The sequence below is a fragment of the Cyanistes caeruleus genome, chromosome 9 (assembly GCF_971803275.1).
Source record: "Cyanistes caeruleus chromosome 9, bCyaCae1.hap1.1, whole genome shotgun sequence".
In the NCBI taxonomy this organism is placed as follows: Eukaryota; Metazoa; Chordata; class Aves; order Passeriformes; family Paridae; genus Cyanistes; species Cyanistes caeruleus.
Genome location: NC_141709.1, coordinates 22,679,770 through 22,700,663, shown reverse-complemented (window position 1 = coordinate 22,700,663; position 20,894 = coordinate 22,679,770). Strand labels below are relative to the sequence as shown.

Below are 20,894 nucleotides of genomic sequence, written 5' to 3'. Positions count from 1 at the left end.
TCTCAGGAGGGGCAAAAGGCAACCTCTAGTCCTTGAAGACAGGAGTGAGCCCCAAACTCTGAAGGTTTACAGACATTTGAATCCTCTTCATTCACCTGCCAAAAAACCTGCTTCTCTGTGAGGGAACGAGCTGCTGGAAGCAGGGCTACAGGTGCTATGCTTCCCTGTAAGACCATTAGAAGGAAAGGCAAGGCCCAGCCATGGCAGAGTATGGATCTACACACATTGCTTATTCATGAGACAAACATATAAGTAACATTTACATTGATCTTCTTGTGCTATTTGTGAAGCTATTTCAGGGAATAAATTCCAGGCAGTGATATCTCGAGTCTCGTAAGCTGGAGATGGGCCTAAGGGCAGAGTGAATGGCAATCGGAATCCCTGACAATAAAGTGTTACCTGGAAAAGCAGAAATGAAAATACATTAAGATAAATTGAACCATATACTCAAAATATGACTGCAAAAAACCCCCACTCTTACCTTGGAAATAAAAACAAACACCTTGAAGATGCATTTCTACAATTGCAGTTGTGTTAGTCTCTGCAGAATGCACCCTAACCTTCAGCTTTTGTGAGGAATCATTATCATCTCTTCTAGTCATATCTGACTTTATAAGATATTGTTAAGAATATTGTAACTGATAGAGATGAGTTTAAGTGATAATTGAGTGAGTTCTTAAAAAATATGGTAACAAGTTGAGTAACTGAGATGATGGATGTGTTTGGAAAAATGAATATCATCCATTAAAGGTTGAAAACCAGCATGTTCAGCATTGGGGTGAGATCCTTCACTGTAGCTATGAATTATATTTGCCAAGAGAGTCAAATGAATGCCTAATGTACCGACTTCTTTATTATCACATATTAAAGATCCTGCAGTACTGAAGCACAATGGAGGGTTAAGGACACACAAGTTTCTGTGTATGAATAGCTAGAGGTTATTAATTTGCCAGAGATTCATAGGGGAAATTTTTCAAAGAGGTGCATAGAGATTTGGTGGACAAGGACCAACTAATTAGTGGGACCCTGCAGGCTCTGCCTGTGCAGGCTGCTCTGAGAGGGCGACTAACTGCTCCAGCCTGGTGGGAGCAGAGTTGTATTTGTGGCTTGCTCAGGCCAGTCACATCAAGCATGGCTACTGCAGATGTGGGACTGGAGTGCCAGCACATACAGGTGCTGCTTGTGGCTGCAGCAGGGTGCAAAGTGTTCTCAAGCCCCCCTCTATCTGCTCTGAGAGCCACTCTGGGTAAAAATGCATAAAGGTGTGAGTGCAGAGCAGTCATACTTGAGACAATTTGGCCTCACTGCTGTTCTCAGAATGCAAATAAAGTATTTGACTACAGTCTGATTTTCAACCTTCTACTGCAGCAGGCCAAAGCAGCACAAAATCAAGAGAACTGTTGTATGTATTTGAACACCCACCTAACATAGTCAGGTATATAGCAGCTTCTCTAAAAGGGAATGTTTTGCTTTTTGTTTCTTTACATTAAGTGTCGAAACATTCAAAGTTGAAAATCATTCAAGGTGAGGGAAGGAAAAATGAAAATTTAACGTACCTCAGGAGCTTTAATTACTGTATCAATTGTTCGAGGAGATGTTGCAGCTGCTCTTACTGTAAATTCATGAGATGGATTTCTCTGATGTACTTCTGAGAAGCCCAACACAAGTGCTGCACCAGGAACGTACTGCATGAATCTGGAGATAAGATATGGCAAACTCAGGTGCACGAACAAAAGCACACATGGGATGGTGAGGACTGCCAGCAGATCCAAAAAGTCAGGAAAAAATGTAAGAAGTGAAAAGTCAAGGAAGTAATACTTTGGGTTAAATTAAATGGTTGATTTTATCCAGAAGAAACACACTGGTTTTATTTTGCCTGTTCAAATGGTTATTTTTTGAGACCGAATAGAAGAATATTTTAAAACGTAAAGGGCTTTTGAACTGAAATAGCAAATAATTTAATATGGAAAATGAAATCTAACATGCTTTTGAAATATTTGGAGGCTATAATTTAATATGAAACATGGAAAAAGTAGAGCACATTCATAAAATACTTGTGTACCGTTTTTCCATTCAAGCACTGCCTGCACAAGTATGTTTGGGTTGAAAAATTTAATTCAATTCTTTCAGTGTTTTTCAAAAGCCAAGTAGGGTAAAAAAGTCAAATAAAAACTTAGGAAATAATGAATTACATACGCTGTGCTTGTCTTTTTTATCCAGGATGGAAGCTTTCCCCATTGCACCTTCAGCTGTGCAGCTGGCTTCCTTGCCAGTTTTCCTGTGGTGGCCACTGCTGATATCCTGTAATCCCGACACTCCTTGCCCCATCTCAGTCTGGCCTTTGTAAACAGGGAAACAGTCACCCAAAGCTCAGAAAACAATCCCAGAATGAACCCTGACCATTTCAAAATGCAAAATTTTCTTTCACTGATTTGTGCACTGTTCCTTCATATTTCCAATCTTTTACTCTCAACAGGCTCACAGAGAAATTTTGACTTCTTCATACAAAATCTGAGGTATACTAGGAAAAAAGGTTTTCTGGTTTGTGTAGAACTACATATACATGTTCCTGTCTCAAAGCAGCCTCTGAAACATGTTGAGATTTCCTTAGATGTGGTAACTTAATCAATAAGTATTTTTTCCTAGAAGAGGACTGCACTTTAATTTTTTGCATTATAAAATTTAATGCACTATAATTTATCTTCGCCTTTCCCAAGACCTCCTGATTTGAACCCACCCCACTTTCTTCAATACTGAATATCATGCTGAATCTGTTAATTGCAAAAAGCAGAGGTTTGCAAATTGTTGCACAAACATCTCTTGCTCTAAAAAGCTCACAAGAAGCACAGCACAAGGATATGCAAAAATGTAAGGACCTGTTCTTTCACTTATGATGCTCTCTTTGGCATCAACCTGTTACCCAACTTTGTTTTGTCCATCTTTTCATATAAATATAAGAAAAACAACATTGTAAATATATTTGAGTTATGAATCTTTTGAAATCACAGAACAGTCTGATTTGGAAGGGACCGAGAAGAATCATCCAACTCCACCTGGAAAGAGTTCAACTCCTAAGTGAACTCAGAGTAGAACAAATAATAAATTGTGATGAAGAAGTAAATTTTTCAAATATTTTTTATTATTTTACTGGTTATATTTTGATTTATCTTGAAAATCAATATTTTTTTTGCCATATTTTGAAGTGTGTATTTTTTTTAATATTATCTAATTTAATTCGAAAGAATAGTGAAATATTTTCTGAAACTTTACAAAACATTTCAAAATAAGTATGCCTTTCCTGTTTAATATTCCTAATCAGCAGATTCTCAGTGCCTACTGCGGGCTTTGTAGATGTCTCTCAGTGCGAGGCTGCCTGTGCACTTACCTGTGCTTTCAGAGGCAGTATCACAGCATCAGCACACGCTTTCCAATTGGTTTCAGCCAGCTGAACCACAACTAGTTGCACATCAACTTTGGCAGCATCAGAACGAACATATGCTGTAGCTTGATAACCTTGATTTCTGTTGTCACTCCTTACTGCCTGTGCCACAATCGTAATGCCAGGTGGAATTACATCTCCCAGGAAGTTGCGCTGAAAAAGAGCCCCCAACCATCTGTGCTTAAGTATTTTTGTGTATTCACCAGAGAGCCTGCAGTCCAGTTAATGTGTGCTGATAGCAGACAGCAGCCCTTGTCCTTCATCAGTTTAGTTCGCAGTACTTATTTCTATATCCACAACAGTTAAGGATGAATTTGGTTGGAAATTCAATTATTCAAAGACGTGATTATTTTCATGAGGCGTCCAAGATGCTTCCAAGCTATCTTTATGCATATAGCAAGATTTTGTTCATTATTTTAATGTTTCAAATAGCTGCCTACAATGTGTACTAGAGACATTTAGAGTAGCATATGCATTCACAGCTTATTTTACTATACTACAGTTTCTTCAAGCCAATCAGATATTTTGAAATCCTGCTTAGTAGCAGAATTACCCCAGACATTGCCGGCATTTGCAAAACTATCTTTTCTATTATTATGTAGATACCTTTATGCAGTGCAATTATAGAATACTAAGTGCATAATAAAGGTAAAGATGATCTGTGCTTAATGGACCTGCACATTTACCAATCAGTAATGCCCATGGAAAGTCTGATTTTAGTTATACTCTGCATGCACTCATGACCTCCAGTCTACATTTAAAAATAATTAGGCAGACTTATTTATTTCTTCTTCATTTTTACCTAGAGCAACTGATTTTGTATTCTGGGCTTTCACAGGGAAAAGAAAATTCTTTCTTCTTTAACTTACAGCTACATTCCCTTCAATGTGTATAATTTCCAAACCCAGTCTTTCACATACTGCAAACACCTTCAGAAATGAAGTAAAGGAAACAGGCAAACAAAAGCCTGAACACAAGGGGATTTAAAAAAAAAAAAAATTTTTTTTCAGGGGGAAATATCTCAATGAATTTTGACTTTCAATTTACAGAGTCGACTTTTAATGTCCTTCCTGAGCCTAACCTCCTCAGCTGGTTGGTGCCACCACATCCACAGCTCCCAGCTAAGCCTGGCTACTCTGGGTACCACACACAGAGCTGTACCTCACGTGTCAGGCTGGAGCCATGGCTGTGGTGATGGATGCTGACTCTTTTGCTCCTCCTTGAGCTGTGAGCAGAATTTTCTCCATGGTGGTGGCTGTGGCTGCTGCTGCTGCTGCTGCTGCTGCTGCTGCTGCTGCTGTTTCTGTGGCTGCTTCCCAGCTCAGAGGAAGATGAAGATGAGCTGCTTGATCCTTTATGATCTGGATGCTATGAGATAAAAATAGGTTAAAAATCTATGAGGTAGCCTCTAGTTTTACAGTGTAAATATCAAAATCACAGCTATCAGCCTCCCTTTATAAGTAACAGACTTGGACATATCTAGGGTGATATTTTTATTTCCATATGTAGACATGAATTATGTTGGGTTGGAATGTGCCTCGGATCCACCTCAACATCTCTGCTGAAAGAAAGACTGCTAGACACTGATTGCAAATGACAATATTACACAGCTCAGATCTAACGCTAGGGAAAATGAAAAGTGGCATTTCATAAATGGTCAAATACATCCATATCCAGAAAAAAAAAGATAATACAATTTTATGAATAACACTATAAATCATCTTCTTTCACATGCAGAATATATAATAGCTGTACAGGTAACACCTACAAAAGCCATTATTACCCTTCTAATATATGCTAAAAATACCTTTGTGCCGTAATGTGTACTGAACCTGGTTTCTGAAAAAATCTGTGTAATGATTTGTCATGGTTGCCTAAGAACTGTGGACATTGGAAGGTCCTGCTGCTTTATGGTTCCCCCATGGTCTGTGTTAACTTAGCTTTGGCTGCATTTGTGTGTCCTAACCCAAATTTGAGAATTGCAAATGCTGCAACACCAAAAGGATGTAGTGTAATAACATATTAGTAATAAGTCTGTTTTTTTTGTACATCATCAATATTGTTCTTGGGCATTATGGAATGGTCAAGGGAAATGGCCCAATCAAAGCCTTTCAGTAAAAGGCTTGATCTCTCAGCTGCAGCTACCATGGCAATGTGCACTTGAATTAGGTACCTACCCAATGGATGTGAGCAGAGCTGAAGCGGAGATTGTATACTTTTGGAAGGTGAGATTTCTGCAAAATTCCAAAAGAAGTTATTACCTACAGCTCAGTAAAGATCACCTCCCAGCAGAAGTCGAAGTATTAGACATTTTACCCAATCTGTAGAAATGTAGTGACTACTGCCACTATTCACTCGGTTCTTGACGTGGCTCGTCTCAGCTCGTTTGTCAGATTTGCTGTGCCAATGGGAAGCACCAGTGCTTTCACTGCTGCTGCTACTCCGTGTTTTAGGCTTCTGCTCACGGACACTTCTTTCTCCTTTAGCAGCACTGGCAAGTGGAAATGATGTGGTCTTGGACTGCTTCTTAGCCTTATGCTTTATACCAGATGCTTTGCTACTGCTGCTGCTACCAGCGCTACCTCTGGTACTGCCTTTGCTGCTGCTGCTACTGCTTCTGCTGCTCTGGCTGCTGCTACCACTGCTTCTGCTCCTACTGATCTTACTGCTGCTGCTGTCCTTGCTGCTGCTCCTACTGCTGCTGCTGCTACTGCTGCTGCTCCTACTGCTGCTGCTACTGCTGCTGTCCTTGCTGCTGCTGCTATCCTTGCTTCTTCTACTACTGCTACTGCTCCTACTGCTGCTGCTACTGCTTCTGTCCTTGCTGCTGCTACTACTGCTGCTGCTACTGCTGCTGTCCTTGCTGCTGCTCCTACTGCTGCTGCTACTGCTGCTGTCCTTGCTGCTGCTGCTGTCCTTGCTGGTGCTGTCCTTGCTGCTGCTGCTGTCCTTGCTGCTGCTGTCCTTGCTGCTACTGCTGTCCTTGCTTCTGCTCCTGTCCTTGCTGCTGCTGCTGCTGTCCTTGCTGCTGCTAATCTTACTGCTACTGCTCTTGCTACTGCTACTACTGCTCTTGCTGCTACTACTGTCACTACTACTGCCACTGCTACTACTACTGCTACTACTGCTCTTGCTACTGCTACTACTGCTCTTGCTGCTACTACTGTCACTACTACTGCCACTGCTACTACTACTGCTACTACTGCCACTACTGCTGCCACTGCTGCTTTTGCTGCTGCTGCTACCACTACTGCTGCTACCACTACTGCTGCTACTGTCACTGCCCCCAAAGGGGTAGAACTTCTTTCCTTTGGCTTTGGAGTGCCCTGTTTTCAGATTTATCTGGGTTCCTCCCTGTGATGCTCTGTCATCAGAGCTGCTGCTGGAGGGGCTGCTCGTTGTACTCTCGGCACTCCCACTGGCGCTGCTGGCACTGGATGACGAGCTCCTATATTTTCTTGTCCCCTAGTCAAGGGGAACATTGGAAAAAAAATAATTATTTTTCTGTGTTCATGCAGAATGGCATAAGTAACATCAGATACAGACACTTCTGAATCTCTGCTGCCTTAGAAGACAAGGTGCATGCTTGATAACCTTCTTGCAACACATCACAGTAATTCAAAGGCAATTTCATAATAATGTGTTAAACCCACACATAAGCAGAACAATGCCCCAAACACTTTTGTGATAAGGAGAATGCAGCAGGTGACCACACAATGACATGCAACTGGTATCAGTAATGACAATGCTGTAGCTGTCACTGTCTCAGGGCAGGTTGTGTAGCTGGTGTCAAAGCATTTTGCTGCAGTTGCAGTAGCTGTAAATAACAGACTACTTTTTGGGCACACAACAGCTATTTTATCTCTTACAAGAGATTTTCAGAAAAGCATACAAAACCAACTTGCTCTTTCTAATGTCTTTCATTTGCAGAAAGGGTGAGTGTCAACAAAAGACCTGCTGAAAGAGTTGTGTACCCAAATGTCTGTCTTTATTTTCCACTTTGGTATAATATCTAAACAAAGGAAGCTACTCAGTAGAAGGAATAAAAGTAAGCTTTGTATAATGTCTCCCACAAATCCAGAAGTGGAATTTTGCAGCAGTACCTGATCATCAGTGTCAGCAAGGATCTTCTTCACTTTTTTAATTGCTTCTTTTCTGGAAGATGCTTGTGCTTCTGGATCTTCAAATGTTACTAGGCGTACCATTTTTGTAGGAGCTTGGTCTCCTGCTTGAATTGTGACTTGTATTTTTTCAATGGGTGCCTCAGTGTAAACTGAAATTTCATGACAATTAGTATTACTGTTACTATTAGCAACTAAATGAGAGAACAAGCCAATTTTACCATAATTTAGCAATTTTTTCTCAAATATAAATATCCAATGATTATGATTGGTATTGAGCAACTTTGTTCAAAATTTTCTCATATAGCTAAAGCACATAATGGCAATAAAATTTTAAGATATGACCATGATACTGGATTTTTTCAAGCCAATAAACAAAGCCATCAGCAGATTTTAGTCAAGTGAATTGGATTGCTTAAAGAGATAAACCATGGGTTAATGAATTAAACGTCAGACAGGAGTAGAGGCTCAACTCTTGAACGCTAAAGAATGGCCCAATGGTTAGGCCATTAGTTTGGTACTTAGGAAAGCCAGTTCAGTGGCCTGCTGTGCTTTTATTTCTTATGATCATGGATTAAGACATTAAGGACTAGATCCTGGCAGGGTTAATCCATAATTCCCTTTTAGAGGCTGGGTTTTAGAATGTAGCTACAGGACACTGCATCAGATCTGTTGCCCATGTCCAATTGCTTCGTGCTTGCATCCCAAATCCAATGATTCAGGATGCATCAGACACACTCTGCAGGCACAGATCAGCCCTGCTTGACGCTGGCCACGCTGAGTGACATTGCTGGGAGAGCTGGGAAATTGCTTCTCAGGCGGCTGGGGGAGAAATGGATTCCTGCTGCGAGCATAGTCTGTTGCCAATACTGGCAGGCCTTGTACTTCTAATTGTGGATTTAGTGATACTTAAGATGTAAAAAATATGTAGGTACATATACATCTGTATCTATCTGTCTGTATGCCTGTGTGTGTGCGTATTTTCACCCACTATTTTCTTTTTTGTGCCCAGTTGTATTTACCTGGCTTGAAGGTCATTCTCAGGGCATGCTCTCCAACTAGGTAATAAAGAGGCACGTTCCTGATAAATGCTGCGTGCACGCTTTTCTTCTCAATGCACACTTGAACTCCAAATGTACTTGCATTGAAGCACACGGACTGAACAAACGGCTCTTTTAGGGAAGAAGAATGTCCAGAAGAAAAGGGATTTCCTGATGAAACATCCTCTGCAGACTGTCTATCCTATTAGATAGCACACATGTCAAGTTAACTCAGACAACAGTGAGAAGAATACCTGCATGTTATGTACCTTACTTTGGTAACAGTTACCTGTACCCTGCAGGGTGAATTAACCAGTTTATTTGAGATACCAAGGCAGTGACATAGGACAGCTTGGTTTTAAACTGGACAAAATTCTGATCTGAATGGGTTGATTAGACTACCTACCCTAAAAGGAGCTTCAGGCTATAAGAATGGAAAATTATGTCACAAATTAATTCTAAATATTTAAATTTGTTTTCCTGGAATATTAGACAATGTTAAAAGCTGATAAATGATAGCGGATAAATGATAAAGCTGAGTGTGCTTTAGACTGACTGAAGCTTTTTTCTTTGATTTTTTATGTGTCAGACAACAGAACTTTCAATTATGTCCACAAAAATTCTGACTCACATAGGTCTGACATGAATGTGACACTATATAAATTAAATGGTTAAAACATATAATGTATTAGAAATTTCCACTAAAATCTATGCAATTTACATGTAGTAAGCAATGCTTACAGAAGAACAAATTAAAATTAAAATTGGAATCAAATCCATGAAATAAAAACTATGATTTTCTGAAGCAATGAAGCAAATACCTAAGGGCAGAATAAACACAAGCTTTCATTTCACATATAATTCAGGTTTGCAATTAGTTTTTTAATGCTGTTTATCATATCTCACAAGATTCCAGCCTTGTATGAACCTTACCAAAAAAACCTGGATTTTCTAGTGATACTGGGAAATGCTCCACTCAGTGCCATTTTTCAGTTGCTGTTCATTTAAGAATAACTGTGGAGTTTTCAGGAAGGGCAGCACAGAGGCACAAAAGCGAAATAAAGCTTGTTCCAGGGTATTGGAAACTGCTCTCACTGATAGCACGTTTGTCTATTGACTTCTCCATAGGAAAGTGCTGCTCTTGTCCTCTGTTCATCTCTTATTTTATCTGAAAACCCTTCAGAGGTGCAGGATAACAATGAAACCAGAACAGGACAGAATATTCTTCACCTCTGTCAGTCTTTTGCTCAATGAATTGTCACAGCGATGCCTTCACAACACTGCCCATCTTAGAAACCTCTCCTGGCTTTACAGAAACCTGGCTCAGGAAGTCATGACCCAAACTGCACTCCATCCTTGAATCAGGATGCTTATGAGCATTAAATTTGGCTCTCTGAGTTGAGCAGTGGAGCATCTTATAGAACATTTGTGACTGCCCCAGGAATGTGATGCTTGCATAATGGCTGTGAAGTATTTTAAAGATCACGGGCCTGTAGATGGCAGTGCAAAATTAATTACCAAAAGAAAATACTTTTGCTTTAAAAAAAGTGTTACAAATTTGATGTATTACAGTCCAGATATTAAAATAATGTTACTGTAAAGCTATTTGTGTTATTAGGTTGAACCTGACTTATTTCAAGTGAAGCAGCATTGGTCAGAGATAAATTGTACCCTTTCAAGAAAAGAAATGGTTCCCTCCTGTCTAGAAGCCCAAAAAAGAGTATTCAGACACGACATCATTTACCCAAATGTTATCAGTCTCGCCTGATGCAGAATCTGAATTGAAGGACATCTTCATTATGTCAGGCACTGCTTCAGGTAAAAGAACTGGAGTCATCTTAGTAGCATCCAAATCCCCAATATTTCGTGTAACAGCAAATGTCTTAGACCTGCAAAATAAGCATTAGAGGAAACCAGTATTGATAAAGCACTGCTGAGGAAAAGACCTGAATAATGCCTTGTAGCCTGCACTCAGCAACAAGTATCATACCTTGCAAATTGCTTTACAGATATTTACAGCATCCTTCCTGTTATCTGTGTTTTCAAGGACTGCTAAGAGTCAATAAAGACACAAACCAATCTCAGGGGCAGATAGCCCAGTCAGGATTTTAGAATCATGAGTACAGGTTAAAATCCTTACAGCTGGTTGGATCTTCATACCCTAATACCATGAAAAACAGCACACTTAGAAGTTTGGCTGTGGATTACGTTATTAAATTTTTGAGTCACCCGTTTTGAGCTCCTGGACTTTCAAATTTTTAAACTCATCATTTGTGTGTTCATTGAAGTAGCCTTATTTCTAATTTGTTTTGACATTGTATTTGGAAAAATACTGCCATAACTTCAAAAAACAACCTGGTGGCTACTGAAAACAGTTTCCTGTGTTATTTTTATTAAAGCAGAATTGAAGAAAGGAGCATGAAATCGTGAAAGTGTCTCCAGCTTGATTTAAATTCACTAATACTCATGGCTTGGCCATGACTTGGCAAGAGGTCAAGAGAGGTGTGCAGGAAGGTTAGGAGCCTATTTATGTTAATGTGCTCAGTACTTTGTTCCCAGTGCTGTGAACTCTAAGTGCATTTGTCAGGATCCCAGATCAGTGATAGAAGGTGCAGCATGAGACTGAGACTCTTATGATAAAATATTCTGAACCCCTGGCTTCATACCCCACATTCTTCAGGGAACTTTTTATGGTGCTGTGGACTGAGAGTTTTGTTTTGGGTCAGAGAAACATCTCAAATGCTGAAATGCTATTGAGAGACAAAAACCTGTTTCCCTCAGCTATTAACACTGTGCTAGCTCTACCTTATTAGCCATTATCAGCTAGCATTCATCTCAAAATCCCCCATGTGCTCTTTCTCAAGGATGAAGCTGATCTCTTTGCCCTGGGGCTTTTGTGGTCTGCCAATGGAGGTGGCCGCTGTGACAGTGAATGGGAAGATGGTCTCAAAATGGTCTCTATTTTAATACGGTCCACACTGTACTAGCCTGAGCAATTCCAATCTAACCTATTTGAAAGATGAATTTGTATTCATTTGATAGCCCTCTCTTCCTCTTGAAGGCTCCTACCGTGCTGTGTGCAATGTAAAGCACACAATTGCTCTTCATGTGGAACACCTCAATAAAACGTGTGTCACCTGTGGGCTTTGTTTTCTTTTCCATCTCTCTCTTTTTTTAGATAAGGACATGACAGCAACGCTCCACGCTGGGTGATAGGAGAACCTTGAAGAATGGAATCTGAAATAAAATATTCTCCCTAACAAGCTGAGGGGATAAAAGAAAATACAAATCAACTTGCATTTCAGATGGTTCATCTGGGTAAAGAGACAAAAAGGGAAATGGTTTTATTTTAATCCCATTCAATAATTCAAATGACCACTGAACTGCAGGCTGGATCTCCAAGCAGAAAGCCCTGGGGTTTCTTTTCCAATTTTTTTTTAGTATTTTTATGCCAATAGTCTACTCCTGCCACCTAATGAAAGTGAAGGATCGATTCCTCCCTGTTGAGCACAGAGAGCGGACAAATGTAGCTGCATCACAGGTGACACGTGTCAATGTCTGCAGAATCACACGGCACAGTAAAAATAGGCTACAAGAGCCAGCTCTGGTGCTTTAACAAGAAAAAACAGTCACAAAGAAGGCCTAAAGCTATGGTATGAAAGAATCTGTTCTCTCTGATCCCACACAAGGGGAAAAAAATAAAAAGGAGGTTTTCCAATATGTATTAGTGCATTTTTTGGATAAGAGAAGAAGCTGTGCTATAATATAAGCCAAACTCACTGCAGGGGTAAGGGACAAGCAACTCAGCTATGTTGGACCCACTGATGTTTCAGTGAGTGTGGCCTTACACACATTCCTAACATGGGACAGAAGACCTCAAATGTCTGTTTAAAATGAAAAACAATCAACGAAAAACTATTTTCCCAGGTGTGACATCACATGTAAACAAAAGAGAAACAAGATACAATCAGTCAGACAGATCCTTAGCTCTCTTTCTGATGTGGTGAAACAAAATACTCTGCCTTTCCTACACATCTCCTTTCCAACTTTGGTGCAAAGGTATTATAAAAAGAGAGACTTAGAGCCCCACCTGTTTCCCTTTTCTGCCCTCCAAACACACCTCACTGCCTCAACAAGATCACAGTCTAAGCTGCCTCTTCTGCATTTTCTGCTATAGATGTACAGATGTCTAGATGTATGTAGTCATATTGTACAAGGAATTTTCTAATTACCTGTTTCATTTTATAAATAAGATGCCTATGTGAAGAAATTTCTGCTTATCCTACAGCTAAAATAAACAAAAAACCTTATGATACAAGCTCGATTCATGATTATGTATACACTTCAGTATGCTGTCATTATGAATATGTGGTATATTAGCAAAGTGCATTCTCTGGCAGCTCTCCATATTTATACTTTAATCACAGAGCTCTAATTTCCCCTGAAATTTATTTGATTTTTACTTCTTGTAAATTTTGTTTAAAAGTATGTTGAAGTAGCCATCTGTAGTATACTAAATAATTATGCTAAAAGAGCCTTAAAAATAACCATTATTTTTAATTAAATTTTGATAGGATTGAATTGAAACACATGCTATATATTCTCTCCATAGTACGATTAATTACTGTGCTCTGATTTTTGCTATAGAGAGACTTGAGCCCATAATGTGCTGATTTGTCTTGGGAATGCAACCTCTCTATCACCAAAGTTTTCTTTTTTTTTTCCTTTTTGAGCTTGTGATTACTTACCTGAATTTCTCTTTGGCTCTTGAAAATTTATATAAATCCCACTGCTGTGACAGGTTATAACCTTTATGGTGTGTAGGATATAAATGAACTTAATGCTGTTGAAAACTGTTTGCTTCATGTGTCTGAATATGAGATATGTTGAGGAAAATAATATCATATCCTGTCTAGCTTTAATGAGATGGGACTACAGAGGGTAACCTGCTGACCATCAAGATAGTGCCCAATACTAAAATATTTTGAACAGAGCTCACAAATACAAGAAAGATCAATAGCTTTCTTTAAATGGGGAATTTAAAGCTAACAAGGGAAGGTGTCACAATATCTCTAAAATACTGACTTCAATTGGATCTTTATTATTTGGTATATCTATGCAAAAGAAAGAAAAAGACTATGTTGAACTAAAATTTTAAACTCAGTCTATATAGCTATATATAGATATATCTATATATCTTTATCTATATAGATATATATTTCTCCTTTCTCTCTACCATGCCTGCTCATTTCTCTTCATGTTTCTAAGATTTTACTTTGCTTGGTCTTTGACCTCCTCTGTGATGTGATTCAATGTTACATTCTCCAGTTATTGCTTTGCCTTCACTTGCACTCATTGCTGTTTCATTGCTCTGTGTGGTTTCCACTGGCCATTTGTTTTGTAACAGTGAATGGGAATGCTTTTTGGAGAGAAATTGATGGTGCTAGAAGTCATCTAGTGACTATTAGCTTTCTCATATTCTTGGCATTATGGAGCTATTTCCAAGTGACTACTTCACTTTATAAATGGTAATGCTGCAGGGTCTAGAGCAGGGTTTTTGCTGGAACTCATGGGCTTCTCTGCTGTAATACCTTGTTTCTGACACTGAGTTGCTTTCTGCTTTATGGCAATGTTTTTAACCCTTTTTGTGTCTCATTTGATCTCCCCTTAAGCCAAAAGAGGCTATTTTTTATTTATTTGCAGGGAGGATCCGTCTGTTAAAATTTCTCTCTTCTTGAGGCCCTAAACTTCCTATCAGTATTCAATATTCTCATTTCAATTGAGTGTGCTTATTGAGTTCATTAATAGCTGCCTCACCCTCTCTAACATTGGGAACTAGTGAGAGCTGTTGCCTGCAGTCCCTGATGGCCTTAGGAGCAGACTGTCCTGGCCTCCATAAGAAACTGAACCAAAAACCCCCATGCAGCTAACTTTTCATCTCTGAAATGGTGAGACCCTCCCTACCTCTGCATGGAGAGACCCTTGTTACAACCACACTTGATGGAGTGGAGGAATTGTCTTAGGGAGGAAGATGAGATGTCAAATGGTCAGTGACTATTGAAGGACAAGGGGAAATAATGATGAGCCTAACTGGTGGCTAAATTGAGGAGACCTGCAGAGCATCTCTGGGCCAGCAGCCATGAATGCTAATTGCAGCTGGATCAACCAACTGAGCTCTTTTGTTACTGCTGTATTCCTAGAGCAGAAACCTCTTAACATTTCAGTGGTTTGTGTAATCGCTGATTTCTGTTGTCAGTGAAGCTTTTTCCTTCGTGATGAATTTTCAGCTCCTCTTTCTCAGGTTTTTTTCATGTGTGCACGTGTGAGGGTTTCCTAAGTTTGGTCTACTGCTTTGATTCCTTGGACATACTCTTTCTGTTTCCTCCTGCTCTTTGCATTTGTATTTCCATCTGTTTTCATTTGTTTGGCATCTGGCTACAACAGTTTTCCAGAGTGTATTGTAATTGCATGCACTGATAATAAATCAAGGAGACCTAACAGGTAAGAAAACCAAATGGCAGCCACAGGGGAACAAGGTAAAAACATAAGAAACACCAAACCCTCTATGCTTCAAGGCATCTAATGCAAATATAGATGGGTTAACTGTTCTAACTGATAGGATTCAGCTGACTTATATCTTCCATAGTGTTCCCAGTTCAAATATTTGTATCAAGATAGAAATTTTATGTCACTTGTATTTCAAATAGCATATAGATCTCAACAACTGAGATATAGTCCTAAGGAGGGTTTTCAGGTGAACACCACAGAAGATAACACACATTTTCAAGCAAAGTTTAAGTACATGACATTTCATTTAAAATAAACAACTATACCAATCACCACCACTTATTCAAGCTGTAAGTCAAAGACAAGATTCCTAAATATATTTGGATTTATTTAGGAGACTCTGTGTTTCTACATAGAAAGATACTAAGTGATATTTCTTACCTTATGCTAATTATGTTAGTCTCATCTTTACATGGTGGAATTTCAATTTTGATACCTTTTTCCCTCATCTGGATAGTGGCAACAACATTCACAGGTACATGAGCACTAATTTTGGTGCGTGCTTCCAGCCCTGCCTGGACTGTGTGTGTGTTGATTCCCATTACAAAGGTCATCTCCTTGGCCATGCTGAAAAGGTAGAATGAGGGTATAATTATGTTCATGCAGCAAACAGCTGTTGAATATGTATGTCCTCTGTCACTTGGAAATATTATTCTTTTATACTAAACACCTACCTTAGACTCATTTTGGATCTCAGCCTAATGTTGGCATTTAGTAACTCAGTCAATCTGAAATCAGACTTTGGAGAAGGTGCAATCTGTGCTTGAACTATTACAAAGAAAGCAAAGAAAGGGTTAATAATGCCCTCCAGTCCTAGCAAGAATGTTTGTATTGCCAAAGCAATGAGATATATTACCATTTCCTGCCACTTTTGTGATAGAGGAGTAATAGAAGCTGGTCTCTGTTGGGAAGCCAGTGCAGGTGGGCACGATGCGGCGGATCTCAGAGGACAGAAGAGTTTTGGTCCACTGCCTCCCTACCCCACTTTGAAGGCTACTGATAATTCTCCTTATTGAAGGGATTTTTTCATCAGATCCATACCATGCCTGCAATTACAGAGTTCAACATGTCTCAATAAGCAGAACTTGAGTGTCATGAGCCGTGTCATTAACTGTGCCTCAGGGGAAATTCTGCCAGCAATGATTATAAATAATCCTGATCAAAGCTTGACCTTATTTGCCTTGACTAATACTAGAGACAAAAAACCCAACCATGAATTTATAAAAGGGAGAGAATATATGAAAGTAACAGTATTTTAGATATTTTGATGCTTGGGTAGTGGTGCTTTAAAAATGATACCTGCAGTGTGTTTTGGATGGTGTTTTTATCAAGTCCACCAAAAAACAGCTCTTGGCCAAACATCTTCAAGTAGCCTGATGCAAAAGGTTTGTCACTGGAGAATGCCTTCCAGTCAGAGAGCTGTGTGAGAAGATGAAAAAAGCCTGATTCTTCATAACATTTGAGAAAGCAATATCAGAGATTTTATTTTCCCCCAGAATTTACCGTTTTCAGAATTTTCTTGAAGTCATAGTCAGTCTCCCAGTCCCTGTCAGGAGAGTAACCTTTAGCAAACACCTCCTGCAGGCCTTCAATTGTTATTCCTACCTGTGGGAAGAAGTAAAGTGCAGATGCCAGTGGATGATGGTTGTAAGAAGGGAATAGAGGGTAAACTGTGGGTAGACCCAATTACCTCCAAGGGATCAGCCACTCTTCCAAGGAAATGTGTCCGTAGCTGGGACATTGCCATAGCTGGAATTAAGCTACCCACATTATTCAGTACCAAATATTTAGCTGCCAGCCCACTCATAAGGAACTCTGCAGAAAAATAGGCAGTAAGACACAATTAGTTTCTAGGTCAGAGTGTGTAGATTGTATCTATTTACTGAATAAATAATAAGCATCATATGAGCAAGGCCAGAAAACTCAGCTATAAAACTGGTGTTCTAAAACAGTTATAAACAGAATATTCTGAATTTTTAACTAATAATGGGCAAAGCTACAAGCTCATTGCATGGTGATGCATGACTGATCATTGCATGGTGGTTATGTTATTTTTCCAGTTGCTTCTGCTGTATCATAGAGTATGGTTTGGGTTGGAAGGGACCTCAAGGATCATCCAGTTCCAACCTCCTGCCATGGGCACAGGCCCCCTCCAGTAGGCCAGTTTGCTCAAATCTGCATCCAACCTTGCCTTGAGTACTTCCAGAATTGAGGCATCCACAACTTCTCTGGGCAAGCTGTACCAGTGTCTCATCAGCCTCACAGAAAATAATTTATTCCCAATATCTAATATAAATTGACTCCCTTTCAGTTTGAATACATTCCCTGTTGTCCTGTCACTCCATGCCTTTGTATAAAGCACCTCTCCACACTCTTGCACACTCCCTTCAGCTGGAAGGCCACAATTAGGTCACCCCAGAGCTGCCTCTTCTCCAGACTGAGCAGTCCCAATTCTCTTAGCCTTTCCTCATAGGAGAGGTGTTCAACCCATCTGATCATCTTGCTGGTCCTCCTTAAGAGTTGCTCCAACAGTTCCTTTGCTGAGGGCCCCAGAGCAGGATGCAGCCCTGCAGGTGGGGTCCCACAAGAACAGAGGAGAGGGGCAGCATTTGCCCCTTGTCCTGCTGGTCAGGCTTCTTTTGCTGCAGCCCAGGACAGGATTGGATTTCTGGGCTGCAAGTGCACATGGCTGGCTCATGTCCAGGCTCTCCTTCTCAAGCACTCCGAGTCCTTCTTGGCAGGGCTTCTTTTGATCTGTTCATTCCCCAGCCTGGATTGATATGGAGGGTGCCCATGTGCAGCATCTTGTGCTTGGTCTTGTTAAAACTCCTAAGATTCCCATGGGCCCACCTCTTGAGCTTCTCCAAGTATGGAAAATATGCCTATCCATATCATTTACATCCAGCCACACTCTGTAAAATCAGCTTATGGAATGCTTTTATGAGACATCATTTAAGGCACCTCGACAAAGGAGATGAGAAATGAAAACAGATTTGCCATCCTTTGCTAATAGTTCAGGGAAAGTGATACAGATGTCCTATAAGTACAGATGGTGAGCAATAGATTTGTCTCTCAAATGACTCAAAGACTATTTAATGCATCTAGTTCAAAATGCTGAAACCCTTACATGAAATGCACCAATTATTAAATTATTGTTAACTATTGAGTGAACTTTGAGCAAATAATTTGTTTCTACTTATTTCTCTGCTTAGATTTATCATCTATAATGCTCTTAGGCACAGAGAATCAGTGCAGAGCACGGTCAGGAATTCCTCTTGGTCTTGGCACAGTTATATCCTGTCCTGTTTTATGAGTTAAACTAATCCCACTGCTTTTTTAAGTTTCCTTGGGTTTCAAGAGGAACAACTCCTGCAATCAAGAACAGGTACTTATCCCACCCCACTTTTAGTAGCTAGTAATCTATTAAAAAAAACCCCAAAAAACAACAAAATGGTGCCACACTGGTACATTACTAGGGAGCTGACAGGAAACCTGGAAATGTGAAGACTAGTTTTTCTCTGCATGAGCTTAGCCAGAGCATTTCCAGGTGTTTTGTGGACACTGAGGCACAGTATTTTAAGTACTTTAAGTGAATTTGTTAAAGCTATCTTTCATGTTCTTACCACAAAACCTGTTAGTTAAAAGGTCCATGGTACATCCTGATACTTAATGAGAGTATTGCTTATAAATAATAAAATGATTGTATAGAATTCACTGACTTGAAGAGAGCAGCAATATTTTCCATACCTCAGGCATTACACAGTGCTAATGCTCCAGGAATATATTTGCCATTTCACTGTGAGAGTTTGATGACACCTTCATATATCTGATTAAATGCCTTGCCCCAAAGATGAGGGAAAGAAGACTTAGTGAAAGCATTAGTACACATTTAATTATATGAATCTGAGCATATTGAGAGTCAGATTCTAACAGTCCTGACACTGAGGAGAACCTGAGTCATCCCTTTGAGTTCAGTAGCAATGTAGAGCATGAATACTATTTGTGGTAGCCACATGTGACAAATTCCAGATTAGAGACAGATTCAGCTGACATTATTGCCTGTCATTAAAAATTCAGAATCTAGCACCACAAAGATCTGTGATGCTGAGGGCAGATTTTTGTTTTTATCAAGGAAATAGGTACTGCATTACAGCCGTCACTATGGTAACTCCTCCAGAATGGACTCACAGAAACACACTTTACCTGTGGCTAGTGGAAACAAATTAAATTAGAAAGCTGGAGGATGGATCCTCTTCCCATACTAGTGTAGTAGGAGATTGACTTAATTTAGTTGAGTTATACAAGTCTAAGATTAGCATGTGTGAGAAAAAGATCATGTTTTTTGTTCTTCAGGATGAGGAGCTACCTATCCATGGCAGCCAAATTACTGACAATGGTCTTCACCAGGAAGTAACAGCAATTCCCTGATGTACTGCATTTTCAGGCTACAGCCAAAATAAAATATTCCATTTCACATAGCCCCCTGCCAGCCCCCATCCCTCATACATACTGCACCCCTCTTTCTCACAGTGTGAAAATTTAGATGGCTTAATTTTAAAAGCAAAAATTAGAAGTCAAAATGAGTGCCTAAACCAAGAAACACATATCTTCACATTAACAGAAAAATGTATCTATCCCTGAATGTATTTAAAGTAGTACAAAAGTTCACATGGTGTATACAAGTGACTGTGTTTCTTTGGGCGCTTGTTGTCTCCATCATTGAGGCAACAAGCACTGCCTCATATTTTATATATATATACGTATAGTATATTACTGTGATTCTTGCAGTATGTATTATATTTATTTCCATTATAGAGCACATTAAATGGTCATGTAAAATCCATGAAACTGGGGCAAGACAATAATAAGATTTATAAAAGTCCTTCAAGTCACACCCTTCTCCCCAAAAAGGAGGCAGAAGTACTTGTACACTCAGCACTGTGGATTTCAGATGTTTCAGAGTCTCTTAATATTGATTACTTTGAAAAGAATCTTAACACATACCAGTGAACAACACAAGTTCTAAAAACATCCAACTCCTGATAGATAAACAGCATGTGTAAGGGGACTGTGTTTGGAGCTATAATCTCTCTAGTCTGCCAGCTACATATGCCAAATCACTGAGGCTGTCATGGTCATTTACATAGGGGAGTTGCTTTAAAAAAATCTGAGAAAAATAACGTACATGGAAAACTGCAAAAGCTACAATGTGGGCCAGCAAGAACCTGTCTACTAATCTGGTCCTTCCCTGCTTTAAGTACATTTTTATGTGCAACTCTGATGTAACTGGCCAATCTCCAGATACCATATGTGGGTCCACTCATTCTAGTAAAGAATCTTGGTAGGAAGATGCACGAAAAATCTTTAGACAATAAACCTGACATAGCTGCTCATGGGTGCAATGAATTGTCACATCTGAATGTTTTCAGAGTTTTCTGTTTCACTGGGCACAATTGTTGGGGTAAAGACTATTTAGCATCACATTTGAATGCAGAAGGAGCTGTAGGTGTTTAACACTGGTAGAAATTAATCCACTTCAGCAGTAATTTAGGTCCCTTCTGTTTGTTTGGTGCTGAACAATGGTATGAAATTGTTAAGCACCACTGAGAATACAGCATTTGATACAGGAGCATGTGCCTCCCTGACTAATGAAAACAGAGGGTTATAGCCCCACAAGCCCTCTGGTAATTTCATGCTGGCAGTGTACAATTCAAAACACACAGGGAC

The 20,894-nt window shown here is 39.6% G+C and overlaps 1 protein-coding gene across 3 annotated transcripts in view; it reads right to left on the bottom strand.

The window, feature by feature from the left end:
* Window positions 1-20,894, bottom strand: part of LOC111933175 (vitellogenin-1-like) — a 44,498-nt gene that overhangs the window by 6,640 nt on the left and 16,964 nt on the right. For 2 of the 3 annotated variants that reach the window (XM_086902363.1, XM_086841280.1), the window contains exons 14-29: window positions 16,858-16,982; window positions 16,671-16,772; window positions 16,467-16,586; window positions 16,024-16,213; window positions 15,842-15,935; window positions 15,549-15,734; window positions 10,345-10,489; window positions 8,583-8,802; window positions 7,543-7,712; window positions 5,756-6,904; window positions 5,617-5,673; window positions 4,601-4,807; window positions 3,386-3,592; window positions 2,197-2,339; window positions 1,557-1,695; window positions 264-399 (exon numbers count right to left, since the gene is read on the bottom strand). In XM_086902363.1, coding sequence (XP_086758489.1) covers window positions 264-399; window positions 1,557-1,695; window positions 2,197-2,339; window positions 3,386-3,592; window positions 4,601-4,807; window positions 5,617-5,673; window positions 5,756-6,904; window positions 7,543-7,712; window positions 8,583-8,802; window positions 10,345-10,489; window positions 15,549-15,734; window positions 15,842-15,935; window positions 16,024-16,213; window positions 16,467-16,586; window positions 16,671-16,772; window positions 16,858-16,982 — 3,390 coding nt within the window. The remainder of the gene's footprint in view (window positions 1-263; window positions 400-1,556; window positions 1,696-2,196; window positions 2,340-3,385; window positions 3,593-4,600; window positions 4,808-5,616; window positions 5,674-5,755; window positions 6,905-7,542; window positions 7,713-8,582; window positions 8,803-10,344; window positions 10,490-15,548; window positions 15,735-15,841; window positions 15,936-16,023; window positions 16,214-16,466; window positions 16,587-16,670; window positions 16,773-16,857; window positions 16,983-20,894) is intronic. The other variant, XM_086902364.1, reaches the window with a different exon arrangement.